The 14,573-nt window shown below is 36.2% G+C and overlaps 2 protein-coding genes across 6 annotated transcripts; one reads left to right on the forward strand and one right to left on the reverse strand.

The window, feature by feature from the left end:
* Positions 1-3,091: 3,091 nt before the first annotated feature.
* LOC125201476 (G-box-binding factor 1-like) lies at positions 3,092-7,916 on the forward strand. Of its 5 annotated transcripts, none has more exons than XM_048099610.1 (13): positions 3,093-3,393; positions 4,560-4,711; positions 5,100-5,156; positions 5,273-5,359; positions 5,473-5,562; positions 5,715-5,887; positions 6,024-6,081; positions 6,219-6,267; positions 6,342-6,362; positions 6,465-6,544; positions 7,223-7,300; positions 7,392-7,517; positions 7,667-7,916. In XM_048099610.1, exons 2-13 carry the CDS (start codon positions 4,652-4,654, stop codon positions 7,766-7,768), a joined length of 981 nt encoding a protein of 326 aa, XP_047955567.1. In that variant the 5' UTR covers positions 3,093-3,393; positions 4,560-4,651; the 3' UTR covers positions 7,769-7,916. The 5 variants fall into 5 exon arrangements, with proteins under 5 accessions (XP_047955565.1, XP_047955567.1, XP_047955564.1 ...); XM_048099609.1 differs by having other exon boundaries at positions 3,094-3,393; positions 7,220-7,300; XM_048099608.1 differs by having other exon boundaries at positions 3,092-3,393; positions 6,342-6,544.
* Positions 7,917-8,688: 772 nt separating this feature from the next.
* On the reverse strand, positions 8,689-10,466 carry LOC125216138 (scarecrow-like protein 15). The gene has a single exon (XM_048117775.1). The coding sequence runs from the start codon at positions 10,309-10,311 to the stop codon at positions 8,881-8,883; it is 1,431 nt and encodes a 476-aa protein (XP_047973732.1). The 5' UTR covers positions 10,312-10,466; the 3' UTR covers positions 8,689-8,880.
* Positions 10,467-14,573: the final 4,107 nt, after the last annotated feature.

The raw sequence follows: 14,573 nt of genomic DNA on the forward strand, positions 1-14,573 counted from the left end.
TATACACGTAGCTGCATCATTTTGGTTCTTCCAAAACTACCCTTGTGTCAATTTAACAAAATAAAAAAATCAGCTAATGTGTAATTATTAATAACCATTAGATGTGATTAATGGATGGATGAGATTTGGTCTCTAGTTCGGTCTTTAAGAATGGTTCGACATTGATCACAACTCTATATATATATATATATATATATATATATATAAAAGAAGGAGGTATAAGTTGGACGAAGTCCAGGGGGAAGGTGTTTTAAGGGCGAGAAGCAATAATAACCTGACCCAGGAAAATGAGGAACTCTCATAACCCGACGCTTCAGTGGTGTGGCAATGACTTAAGAGAGAATCGATCCTAACATCCCTGGTGAGGAATGAGTGATCGAGTGAATCCAACAATTGGGTAAGTGAAAGGCTATCTTGACGAACTGACAGATTGGCTAGGTAGAGGAAGGGGAAGGGCCTATTTGGAGGAGTGCAGCCTGTTGGATTGACTTTAATCTTGTGGGGACGGTTGCCTAAAAGTTGAAGCTGCTCATTCATATGTGTTTATGTGTTTGTATGTTTTTCTTTAATTGTTTAGTTTCAAATTATGTCTAGGTCTAGGAGTCTGTCTAGAGTCTAAAGAGTCGGTTAGGGGATAACCTTGCTTGAAAATCGCCTTATTCTTTTTTTTTTTTTTTCTTGTCTTTTTACTTGAGGACAAGTATGGTTTAAGTGTGAGCAGTTTGATAAGGCTAATTTCATGCATCGGTTATATAGTGAAAAACATTACATTTTGCTGGGTCTAACACGTTTTTTAAACCAGGTGTGTGACAGAATCGCTAGATCCGGGAGATGCTGAAGGAAGCTTGATCTAGCGAAGGAATGAAGTAGAAGTGAGCAGAATCTAAGGAAAAAGAAGGCTTGAAGAAGGGAGTCAATAGCTGAGGGCAACAAAGTCTATCTATACCTCGCTGGGCCCCACTTCAACGCCTATAAATAGAGATGCATGCAACACACAAGATATCACTCTTTTTCGCTCACTCTTAGCTCACACACAACACACACTTGGGAAATGGGAGTTCAGGGGTAGTTTTCGGTTTCAAGGGGTAAATTCTTCAGAAAATTTCAGTCGTAACACCGTCCGCGTGAGGGCGAAGATACAATCTCTTTATTTTCAGTTTGTTTTGCACTCTTTCGTTCGAACTTCACTTTTGGAAGTCGATTTGGTTGTTGATGCTACTGATTATCTATGCACTTCTTTTAGTCTTCTTATTATTTGTGTTATTTCAAGTTGATTTACGTTGATCCTGCTGTTGAGAGTTTTTATTTCGGCAAGTTGTATGTTAATCTCTGTTTTTGTTACTTTGGTGCTCGATCTGGGAATTTTGGCTGTAGATCTGCGGTGTTATGGTTGATCGGAGGTTGTTGGTTAAATCTGAAGTTATGAAATGTTTCTTTGGGCTGGAGTTTGTGTCGGACGCTTGGATCCGGAGTGGATTTAGCGTTCGAGGTTGGATCTGAACAGGGGAAGTCGAGTTATGCATGGATTTTGAGTTTTCTGCTTGCTTTCTGTTTTACTTCGTCTAGCATCCGTAGATCTGTTTAGTTCTTAATTGTTACTCATTAAAATTGTTTAAATCCAGTCTGCTCTGTTCCGATTCCGCTCATGCTTCTTATTCTGAGTTTTTTTTACGCAATTTGGTTGGAGAAGATGATGTCGTTGTTAGTTAGTACCTTAGTTAGTTGTTTTTCCAGCTTTTCGTCCGTACTCTGCTTTTTTTCAGTTATGGTCCCCACCGTCGGTTGCTTCCCAGATCTAGGTAATTAGAGTAGTTTCTTAGATCTAGTGATTGTTCGGTTTAGTTTCCGTGCATGCTTTTGTTGTTCCGCCTAGATCTAGCTATTAGCGTAGCAGTTTAAAATCCCAAGTTAAGTTTAATTTTCCTCAACCCAAAAAATGCGTGGCAGCAGCCAACCCAAAAACAATTCCCAAATCCTTGAGCATGATTATTACGCATCCATCTATGTGGAATCGATCCCTACTTCCCTGTGCTAGGTTTTAGTAAAGTGGTTGAGGGTTTTTTTGAAGGAGTGCTCTGTGTGTCCGACGACCAACAAGTTCCTAGACCGTGTGATCTAGCGGATTTGCTGGACCTAGGAAACCTGTTATTTTCTTTCTGTGCACACAGTGACTACCCCCATCTACTAGTGTGTCTAGTAGATCTTCAATCCTCAAATCAATTGATTAATTAAAGATGAACGAGATTTATGCCATTCAAGTTCAACCACACCCATTAAGTTAATTTTTATGTAATTTATTAAAGTAATGTGAATAATAGTTTGTACTATCATAGTCTAACTTGTTAAATTTCAAGCTGGGGCCATACTTACAAATCGTCTCACGAATTTTTAAAAGTTTCATATTCAATTTTCCTTCTATGCAAACTTTTATTTTGTTTTATTTTCTGAAATCATTATATCCTTCTCATCTTTCAGAGATAGCTACCATACCCTCACTCTTGGGCCATCTAGGCAGGTGGAATTGGGCCTTTACCAACACTCTCGAATGGGCTTTATAATTTATTGCCCCCCACAGATATACTACCTCACAAAAATGAGATAATGGTGAAAATTCAATAAAAAATTATAAACATAATAGTACTTCATTATAACTAGTCGTCACTAAATAAATATAAATGTCACTTTAAGAACATTGTTTCAAAGTTGAAAATTAAAACATAAATTGGAAATTTTTTCGTTGCATTGAAAGCTATTATAATTATTAAAAAGTAAGTAAATTAAACATAAGACTTGATATGTACTTATTTTGCCTCTAAAATTACAAAAAGATAAAGAATAAAAGAAAACTGAAATAGGAGAGATAATTTGCTTAAATAAGGAGAAAAATCTTACGGTAAAATATATAGATATATATGTGAATAAAAATATCCGTAAATAGGAGAATAAAAAAAGGAAAACAAAAACAAAAAGGTGGGCATGAGTCATCGCCAACACATCATGTTTATCCAATCAGTTTCCACCACGTGGCCCCTCACGTGTCACCCTCCAAAACCCTACTCTACCCACCCATTCCGCAACCGTGCTCCACCACCTCCACCCACCACCACCAGTTAGTTACTTGACTACCTGATTTCATTACTCTTCGATTCTTCCGCGATACTTTAATTTTTCACTGCTTCGTCAATTGCGCAGCAACAGAGTTTTTTCGGAATTTTCCACATCTCTTATTTTTTTTAGGGGGGTTTTGGTGGTACAATCTTAATTTTGCTACCGTTGGATCTCAGGGAGATTCACAGCTGTCTTTCTGGTGTATTTTTTTTTCGTTTTTTTGACAACAGCAACCAACAACAGAAGTTGAGCTTTTCGCGCGCCCGAATTGGACCTCCATACAAGGTAAATCGCCTCGTCTTGTTTCTCTTTATTGCTATTTTTTCAATAGATTCATACTAGCTAGATGTCCGCTGTCGAATTCAGTTAAGGGAATTGGAATATGACTTTGAATTTGATGCGTTTAATTGGAATTTGATTTTATCTTGACGAAGTTCAGTTTGAAGTGCCTGCTTGAGATCAATCTTTTTAGTGCAAGTGCTCAATAAGTTGTGGAGTTACCACTATGTTTGCATAATCATAGGGTTCGATTAACTCATACAGCTTATTATCATTGTTGAGTACTGTGCATTATTAATTTGGATCATTATAGTCAACTGCACTGTGTTCTTCTCATGAGCTCAATTGTGAACTTATTTTTGTTCCCTATGCATCCGGAAGATCTTTTGATCGTGATTACTATCTTATTTCCTGACATTCTGCCATTCTGAGGCTTTTTAAAACTTAGAAAATGATTTCTTATTTGCTTTGATCAGATTGGTTCTAGATTGCATTATCCATATTTACAAAATTTTCACTGAGCTACAACGATATTTCCATAAGCTAGAAACATATAGGGATGGATGTTTGCAGTCTACATTGATTTGTGATGGTAGTGGCAAGAATATTTGCATACTCTCATAGGGTATGTAGCACAATGTATTGATGTAAGACAGTTAGAAACTTAGAGAAGTTGGCTATATTTCTGTGTTAGTCATTATCCAAGTTTTTGTGCATTAGTGTGGGACAACTTACTAAACTACCCTTCATCTGCTAAAGGAAAGAAAGACTTGTGAAAACTTAGAATATGTATGGACTGATCACTTCTGTTGAGTATAATATTTACTGATTTATGTGAATGAATTTTGGCATCTAGGTCTAAGATGCATTAATGGTTTCATGTGATAGCCAACAACTAGATTTAAAAATATTGTTATGCTATATATTAAGTTTCTCGCAGGTTTTTTATTAAATGAAGTTCCTACAAGATGCTAAACTGTAGGTCAGAATATCTATATGCATTTGGTACTAGGTGCTCAGACAGCTTTGCTGGATGCCCATTGTGGTATCTTATCCGTTCTATTTCTTGAAATCTACAATCAAGAATGTTGGCTTCTTTCATTCATTGCCTTGCCACCCTGTGTCAAGATTTTGACTATTTTTACCTTAATGCAAATATGCAATTTCTCCAGGTTCTATTTTTGATTGAAAAATACCAAGATCCTTTAAAAGAATCACCAGAACTCAGGTTTAGAAATTTTGGGCACAATTTGCTGCTGCTCTAATGGAGACTGGGGAAGAAAGCACTCCATCAAAATCATCCAAACCTGCATCGTCAGCGCAGGTCCTAAATTGTCCCACCTTTAAATATGGAGTATATGTATTCCTTTTGGGTTTATTGCCACAAATAAAACAACATTACAGTTTTAACACGTTTTCTAAACTGCTGCAAATGCAACATTCGCTTATGACCTTTTGCATTTATGACATTCTCAATTTTTTATAAGTTTGTGCACTACTACCCCTGATTAATTAAGGATATTGCAATTCAAAAAACTGAAAGTGGTGTTGTAATTGCAACTTCTCAAAATTATGTAAAAGTTGAAAATTTGGGGAAAGGGTGTGCATTAGCAGCAAGTAACCTTGTGCTCTCTCTTATTTTTTTGGTATTAATAAATACTAGCTAAACTTTTCCTAAATTAATATCACTGTGCTTGGTGATTGAATTCCAGGAAGCACCTGTTACACCAACAACGCCTGTGTATCCTGATTGGCCAAGTTCTATGCAGGTCTAATATATCTGTCTTGTCTTTCATTTCTTATGATGTTTTAAGTTTTTTCTTTTGTTAGATTGAAGAAATACCATCCTCTTTTTAAAGCGCATTTGGGATTTTCTTCTTTCCAGGGTTTTTATGGTGCTGGAGCAGCTCAACCTTTCTTTGCTTCAACGGTGGCTTCTCCCACAACCCATCCTTACATGTGGGGAGGCCAGGTGAGGATTCTGGAATTTCTAGCTTCATCTATTACCATGGTTTATAAAAATTACGTTTCAGATCGGCAATCCTCATGTTTTTTTCTTTTATTTTCTTTCACTCGCTTTTTCAGCATCCTATGATGCCGCCTTATGGGAACCCAGTTCCATATCCAGCTTTATATCCTCCTGGGGGAATGTATGCTCATCCTAATATGGCTATGGTAATATAAATATCTCAGCCTTAGTGTCTAATAGATTTGAGGGAACTCTAACACCTTTTTCTTAAGGTTTTCTACCATATTGTTTGTCAATATAATTTCACAGGTCTTTCAAAAGCATCACATGACCTCTTTCTTCATTGTTGATCTTACAGCCACCAGGTTTTGTACATGGAACTGCAGAATCAGAAAGGAAAGGAACTGAAGGGAAGGATCGTCCGTCAAGCAAAAAGTCCAAGGGGCCTTCAGCCAATCATGGAATGATCGGTGGGAAGAGCAGAGGTGGTGGGAAAACAGCCTCTGGCTCTGGAAACGATGGTACCCACAGGTGATCTGACGCATATTTGATGCTGCAACATTCATTATGCATATTCTGTAAATTTTGTCTTCTATGATCAAAAGCATGTAGACATGTAGTACCATTTGATGTTCTGTTTCTGATTGTTAAATTTGTCCATGAGTAGTGCTGAAAGCAGTAGTGATGAAGGTTCATCAGATGCTAGCCATGAAAACAACAACCAGGTCAATGTTTCAACCTGTACGGAGTATAGATGTTCTATCCTATGTATATATTCTAGAGTTCAATGGCTACATTAAAATTCTTTGGCATATGTAGTGAACGTTTGTTATTGAAGCATACATTTTTACACATTTTCTAGGACTTCTCTGCATCCAAGAAAGGAAGCTTTAACCAGATGCTTGCTGATGGTTAGGATTCTCAAATGCCCATCAACATTATTTTGCAACTTCTTTGGATTGATGAGATTATGCTTTTATATCAGGGGCTAACGCACAGAACAATGGTGTCCCTACTAATTTCCCTAATTCTGTACCTGGCAATCCTGTAGTATCTGTCCCTGCAACTAACTTGAATATTGGCATGGATTTGTGGAATACTACTGCAGCTGGTTCAGGGCCCATGAAACTGCGACCAAATTCAGCTGGTGTTGCTCCATCTGGCATGATGAATGATCAGTGGATTCAAGTATACATACTTTCCTTTGAATTGCTACTAGTCTTGTTTGATTTCATTTATCCAGGCTTCCACGTTGTTGTGGCGACTTTGTTAAGTCCTATATAGGTAGGTTATGCACTTGCTTTTCTGATAATTTGTTCCTTAAAACACCTTTGTGGCACATCATCCATTTGCTTTAATGACTTCACCTTCATGGTGGGAGATTTCTATCCTACATATCCCCTATATGCTTACATAGATAACTGGGTTGACTAATTTTCTAAGCTCGTACCAGTTTCTTCATTAGCATGAAGTTTGAGCAGGATAAAAGTACATGTAGAACAGCGTAGCTCTATCCCTGATATGGATCTTTACTCCCAAGCAAAGAAAATTATGTTTTGTTTTAACCACTAATCTTTTTCTAAAGAAATTCTAGCGGATCTCTACTTAGGAATTGTAATAACTAGGACTATGATACAATAGTGGCTTTAAGGTTATTTACTTTTCTTTCTTTCTTGAGTTTTATATGCTTCTCTTTGTCTCTAGTTTGTCTTAGAAGTACTAACAGTTGTGTGTTTTTATATTTTTCGTTGTTCAAGAACTGGCTCTCATTCTCATCCTTCAAACAAAAGTAACAATGACAGAGAAAGAATGCCCTTAAAATTAGTCATCCATACTGAGAAAAAAAATTTGAATTCTTTCCAGCAGGAAGAACGTGAAATAAAAAAGCAGAAGAGAAAGCAATCTAATCGTGAGTCTGCTCGGAGGTCAAGATTACGTAAGCAGGTATGTCCATTTCTTTTGTTCAATGCGCCTTTTGCTACTGCATAGCGAACCTTTTGTGGTCCTGAAAATCCTCTTGTATTTTTATTGGTAGGCTGAGTGTGAAGATCTACAACACAGGGTGGACTTATTAAATGGTGAGAATCGTGGTCTCACAGACGAGTTGCAAAGGCTCTCTGAGGAATGCGGGAAACTTGTATCAGAGAATAACTCTATAAAGGTGCATTCTCGTTTTCCCCCGTGTTTTACCAGGGTCGTGTAACGTTTTTGTGTTACATATTTACAATAATATAGAGCTATAGGTGTGATGTTTGAGTTATATGATGATGAAACTTGGAGATGAGTGTCTGTTATTCTGGTGGTGAACAGGACGAGTTGATTAAGATGTTTGGGGCCGATGCCGTAAGTGAACTAGAGAATGGCAATTCCAATATGCATGAGGGTGGCGGAGACGAAGAAGGTGACTGTTAGGGATAAATTGACAATCTGTGTAGGATTTTCTTTTGTTAGTTTGTAGTCAATACAGTTGTTTTGTAATACTCAGTTTACTTCAGTTATACCAGAGGTGTAAGGATCCCATGTTTTTGAAGTTAGTATTGGACTAGTTTTTTGCTTCAAACCAAATGTATTACTTACTGTATTTCTTTTTCTTGAGCATCCACGATGTAATTCTTTTTTTTTGGGATTGTTAAATAAACAGAAATTTTAAAGACGTGACACACTGGTCTCGGGCATTATCAATTCTACCACTAGATCAAAGCATGCATACGGCGATGTAATTCTTTCTTCCCTTCTTGGAGACGTAATATCTACGAAAGTCTAACTATCGTCATAAATTTTATTCTCAATTCTCTTTCCCATTAAATCTTTAAAAATAATAATGGTTCGTCGTAAATTTAACTAGTTCAATATAGTATTATTTTTAAAGTGATAATAATCATTGGAATTAAGCGATAATAATCATTTGAATTAAGAAATTTAATCAAATTATTGCCAGTGTTCTAAAATTTGGTAATATAATATTCTAGTAAATCGAAAAAGTAATTTTTCTTTGTTGTTCCGTCCGAATAAAATGATATCCTATATGATGTTCTAAACGCCGATATATGTCTTTAAAATTGTAATTTAAAATACATCTTCTAAATTTAAATTTATGTCTTTAAAATTGTAATTTAAAATACATCTTCTAAATTTAAATTTGGTACGAAAACTTTGTGATTCAAAGTAATTGTCATTCATTTTTTAACTTTGAACACGGTTAATCGTCTATGTAGCAAACACCATCCGGTGTACATGTAATTGAAGGCAAAGAGGGAAGGTTTCGCGAGACTCTACTTGGCAAACAGGTCGATTATTCAGGGCGTTCCGTCATTGGCACGTAAATTCCTCAATTTCATCAAATGTTAATGCATTTAATTAATTTATTTACAAGATTTTGGAATATCACAACACTAGTGATCTGCTTAGCGAAATTGGATAAAAGAAAATGGCAGAGCAAAGTAATAGTGTACCACATGCTGTTATTAATTAGCATAGACAGGATAAGGCATGTGGATTGATTAACTTCCTAATCTGTGATTAAATTAAAACCTCCAGGCTGACGTGGCAACAAGCACCCTGTCATGCCAGCAAAGCATCATCTCCCCCTGTGTCTTGCTGACGTGGAACCCTCTCACTTGCACTCTCCTCACCAAACACTCCGCCTGAAACTCGGCAAACTGACTCATCCCCACCTTCCTCAGCCCCGCCCCCTCCATCGCCTCCCTCCACCCCATTCCCCCCATCCTCCCCACCACCCCCTCCTCTATCTTCGGGTACACCACACACTCCTCTATCTTCCTCATCCACTCCCCTCCTCCTCCGCCCGCCTCCAACGACTCCATCACCGTCGAGTAAAACTCCAGCCCCTCGATCACCGCCTGCCTATACGACACCCCCCCCAACCCCTCTCCGTCCACCTGCACCACCACCTGCGGCGCCAACCGCCGCAGATCGCTCAGAAACCCCGTCCCCACTCGCCGGAATATCGCCGGCGACAAAACCACCGCCACCTTCTCCCCATCGCGGAACTTCACGGACTTGAAATACAAGCACTCGAAATTCCTGATTGGCACGAAATCAATCTCGAAAACGACGTTCAGTTCGCGCGCGAACTGAGTTAGGTTTTCCCTAACCAGAGTCGACTCGCCGGAAAATTCCTCCGTCACCAGAGCGGAAATCCGAAGCGCGGGCTTTGCCCGTGCTTCGGACATCTCTCTGATGAAGGAGGCCCAGTGGCCGCCGAGTCCGATCTCGAAGTCGACGACGTGGACGGCGGCTGCTGCGCAGCCGTCCACGGCGTCGAGCACGGCCTGGGTGGCCGTGAACCCCGAGAACATCGGGATCGGCGATATGGCGGAGAATGTCTTCTGGGCCTTGATGGTCTGGATTAGGTCGGGGGACCGAGTCGACCCGGTGAGTAGGGTTTCGAGGGCTTCCTTGAAGTAGAAGGCGGCTCGCTGCAGCGGCTTCCCGGACGGGGACTGGAGGCGTTGGTCGAGGCGCGCCGCAATGACGTGGCCGAGTTGGAGCGAGTTCATCTCGAGGCACTCGGCGAGTCGGATCAACTCGTCCACGTAGTCGAATCCTGGGTTCCAGTCGCTGACGTCGGCCGTGTTAGGGTTTTGAGTGTAGTTGGGGATGTCGGAGAGGAGGCCGGAGTCGGTGGAGACGAAGGGAGACGAGTCGAAGGCGTTGGTGGCCGGAGGGAAGTTGGGGAGATTAGGGTTTGAGTTAGGGTTAGGGTTAGGGTTAGGGTTTGGGTCATCTTGCAAGCCCAACTCTCTCATCAAAGAATCCCACTCCTCCAATTGTGGGGTGATCAGCACATGATTCTCCAGCTCCGCAGCCGGACTAGGGCTACCTCGGAGATCGAGGACGGATTTGGGCTCGTAGGGCGGGCTGGTGGCGTAGACGGTGGCGGCGATCGATGTTGCTTTAGGGCTGTGGTTGTTTGTTGGGAAGGGTAGTTTCATTTCTTGAAAGTTGAAACAAAAGGTAAAGAAGATGAAGATGAAGATGAAGAATGAAAAAGGGGGTTTGGTTTTGATCTTTTCTTGTCTTGTTTTCTTGCAAATGTAAACTCTTTCCCAATACTCATATAGGTTTTTTTTGTTTCTTGAAAATTGGGAGTTGAGAAATGTAAGATGAGGGCTTTTTGTGGGTGATCATTGTTGCCTTTATAACTTTGCGTGCATGGGGATGGCATGGTGGTAGGACCCAGTGGGGATGAAAAAAAACAAAAACAAAATAATATTATTCCAAAGGCCAATTTCTTAGACAATACGTGATTTTATAAAGAATTGTTTCATGTGTTAAATGGAGAGAGGTAAAATAAAAATAGAAGTATTTCTATTTATAAAATAGGTCGTCTTCGTATTCGTGAGATGTATCAAAAGGGAAAATTGGTCATTTTCGTCCCGGCATAGAGAAAGAAGATTAAATTAGATGTATTTATTTGAAGCTTGTTGAAAAAGCAACAAGTAATAACGCTTTATTGTGGTGCCTTTACTTTGTTGGATTCTCATCTTTCCTTCACTAATTATTGTAGCTATTTTTCCAGCCACTTTTCACTTGTTTTAATTTCACGTTTTTGACACTTGTTCTTTAGTTAGTTTCTTAATTTATTTATACAGTAGTTTAATTTTCTCATGAAACATGGTAGAATAGATATTGTTGGAATCAAAGAAAGTTGCTTTCACATATCTTTCTCTTGAGATTAGTATAGACTATAGAGGTTGGTAGACTAATTAGATGCAAATGAATTAGTTCGTTGTACTGACATTGAATCCTTGGAATTGGTATAAAAGCATTTTGAATTCTTTTTTTCTTTTTTCTATTTCCCAATATTCAAATTCTTTATTTGACTACATCATAAAAAAAAATTGGTCGTTATGACTATGCGTGTGGATAAATGATTGAAAAGAGATGTAAGAGATTTGGAGAAATATATATGAGATTTGCTTTTGTAATTTTTAAGTTTTATCGTGAACCACGCTGGATTAATATATGTTCCGATTAATATTACTACGTATTTTGTAAGGTATTGATGCACAAGGGAGGGAGTTACAAGTTAACTTTTAGCATTGTGGTTAAATTTAGATAGGGGTTAGGTTAGATAAATTAACCAATATAATGTTAGGATGATCTATATATCATGTAATTTTGGGATCCATTGATTAACTTTAAATTTATTTTACATTTGAAAAATATAATTAAATATAAATAATTATATCTATTTAATTTTTTAGAAAATAAGAGTTGCATTATAAAATTTAATTTTAGCATTACAAAAGTCAATTAGATTTCAATATAATAGGTTTTATGAATATAATTTTAGCTCAAATGAAATTTTGTTGGGATATATGCTGATTTCTTCATGACATAGCTCAAAGAATATAGAATATGAAGAACTATATTTATATGGTTAAAAAACCTTTTGCCTAAAGGTCAAACACATATTTCAAGTCGTGCACACGAGTATCTAAGTATATACCAGTATTTTTTTTCGCATTTTGATGCTGAAATACATAAATAAAAAAAATTCCAGTTTTGTACTTGGCCAAAGTATCAAATGACATCAAAATCAATGCTAATAACTAATTATTCATCAATTTTCTATGGTGACAAATATTTTTATCAAGCTTCTTAACTAAGATGAAAATAGTATAAACATTAATCTTTTCGGTAACGATCAGCGAATAAAGGTGAATAAATCTTTTTGCATGTTACATAAATAAAACAATTGTCTCTAAATTCTTGATCACATAGTACTGAGAAAAGGTAGAAATGCTTCCTGATCAGAATCAAAGTATTTAGGAGTTAGGACAATGGGTTAAAGGTGAAGTCACCATCTATTTCATTTCCAATGCATACAAATTTCTTTATACTTTATTATAAAATAAAGTAAGGACAAATTGCAAGAAAAATCATGAATTATTCTCAAATTTAGTTGTCTCCACAATTTTAAAATTCAACAGTCAAAACCATGAATTTCTAAACATTTTTCTCAATTTTCGTACGAACCAACTGATTTTAAAAATTCATGATTTTTACAGCTGATTTTTAAAGTTACACGACGTATCAGAATTTGTATAAAAAGCATGACATTTACTAATAAAATTTACACTAGGACATATATGTCATCTTACTCAATCATTAATAAAAATGACATTCTCAATGATTTCCATCAATTCATGAAATGATATTGGTAGTCATATATACATATTTATCTTAACTAAAAATGCACTTGTGATTAACCTAAAAACTATAAACCACTTGATGGATAAAGTAACTAATAATAACGTCATTGAGTAATCATGGTCTTGTGTTCTAATCCCATAGAGCCCAATTCACAATAATTTATAAAACTATGAAAGTGCAATTTTACTTTATATATACGTTAATTGCAATTACTTTATATATATGTCAAACAGAATTTCAACGGTAGTCAATGATTGATGTTGTGTTGACATTAAAATCTTGAAATTTTACACTGTATTGAAATTGTGTGTAATTATTTAATTTTTTTTTTATTAAAAAGTGGCTCAAAATTAGTTATCTCATGGTACAATTTAGCTTTTATTCCATCCGTCCGCCATTAGGAGTCCTGGTCACTTTTGCGCACTCGCTTTGTAAAAATTTCATGGAAATCCCTAGAAGAAACATCTGTGGAAAAGCTAAGATTCAAGAAATTGATTGGATGATCAAGATGCATAGACAGACAGCATCCCAAAATTTTCATCTTTTCAAGATGAGAGAAGATATAGTTTGTGATATATACTCAATCATCATAAGGATTCTAATATTCGAACAAGGCAATTCCACTACTATTACAAAAAAAATTTTATTGATCGATAATTCTTTTGTGCTACATTTTAAAAAATGTTTAGAAAAAATACTACTTCATCCATATCAAAAAAATAGATCTAAATCCATATATCATAACGCATAAAATTAAATTTCCAAAACTCAAATTATGTCGTTTTTAAAAATTTAAAATGTACTCCGTATATATATTTCCATAAAGCTCGGAACACTATGTTAACATGCATGCATGATGAGGACCACAAATTGATTGAGAAGAAAAGGGCTATATTTTGATAACATAACATCATTTTTATGAAATTTGGAATCTATTTTTCAAAAATGTTTGGAACTTTTAACGTGTGATTTTAGCTATAGGTCAACTATTAAAACAAAGTGATAGTAATTGAGTGGAGGAGGTGGGTGCATTGCATGGTTTTATCACTTTCACTAGGACCACTTTAAGTATAAAGATATATTATTATAATACATATACATGCCTATATCACAATATAATATGGCTTTAAAAAACATTTCAATGTAGAAATTTACAATCAACTTTATTGGGAAAAAATTTCTTCCACTCAATTATACACCGTCCATAATGGTTCAAAATCTTCCCCAAAGTCGTTACTTTCGTTGGTAACTTTTAACATGTTGGAGTGGACTATACAAATTTATTACAAGATCAAAAGGGAAATACAAAAAAAGATTATGCTTTCAAGTTTCATATGATTGATTATTTATATACATAAAATTATTTTTATAAATTGAATTAATTTCGGTTCATCTTTAACAAAATTAGAAACTCGAACTCAATGTACAACTCAACTCAACTTAAGTTAAAAATAATGTAGGAGAACTCAACCTAAGTTACAAAATAAAGTTTGGTGATCAAATGTTGTTTGTCCCGCAATTTTAAAAATCAACAGAAAAAACTATTAAATTTGAACTTGTTCACAATCATCCCATGACAAATTTTATTGGTAAAATTGTATTTGATATAATAGTCGTGCAATAATAATACTTCGACGTCATTGCAAATGAAGTAAACAATGTCAACTATTCATATAAGACAACACTATCGTTTAAAAACATCCACAATATATTACACGTAGATGACCTGATTTTCCACCTAGGATAATTGTGAACAAAGTTACACTTCATGTTTTTCCAGCTAATTTTTAAAGTTGTGGGTTGAATCAAAATTTTACTAATATTCTTATTTTTCCAATAATTTATCCTATTTATTTTAATATTCTTATTTTAATCATCATCGTTGAATATCGTCCAACTAAAACATTTTTTTCCATAGAAATAGTGGAAGATATATACTTAAACTTTCATCATTTCAAACTCAACCGAAATTCACAAAATAAAATTTGTAGTTTCAATTATTCCACAACATTATATGTGTGTAATTGGGTAAGGA

This window comes from Salvia hispanica, chromosome 1, assembly GCF_023119035.1.
Source record: "Salvia hispanica cultivar TCC Black 2014 chromosome 1, UniMelb_Shisp_WGS_1.0, whole genome shotgun sequence".
Lineage (NCBI taxonomy): Eukaryota > Viridiplantae > Streptophyta > Magnoliopsida > Lamiales > Lamiaceae > Salvia > Salvia hispanica.

Excerpts from the sequence above, each read along its gene's own strand:
- LOC125216138 (XM_048117775.1), bottom strand. The coding sequence starts at position 10,311 with ATGAAACTACCCTTCCCAACAAACAACCACAGCCCTAAAGCAACATCG.
- LOC125201476 (XM_048099607.1), top strand. The coding sequence starts at position 4,652 with ATGGAGACTGGGGAAGAAAGCACTCCATCAAAATCATCCAAACCTGCA. Across the intron at positions 5,888-6,023 it reads GGAAACGATGGTACCCACAG|TGCTGAAAGCAGTAGTGATG; the intron begins GTGATCTGACGC and ends GTCCATGAGTAG. Across the intron at positions 6,545-7,219 it reads TGAATGATCAGTGGATTCAA|CAGGAAGAACGTGAAATAAA; the intron begins GTATACATACTT and ends AATTCTTTCCAG.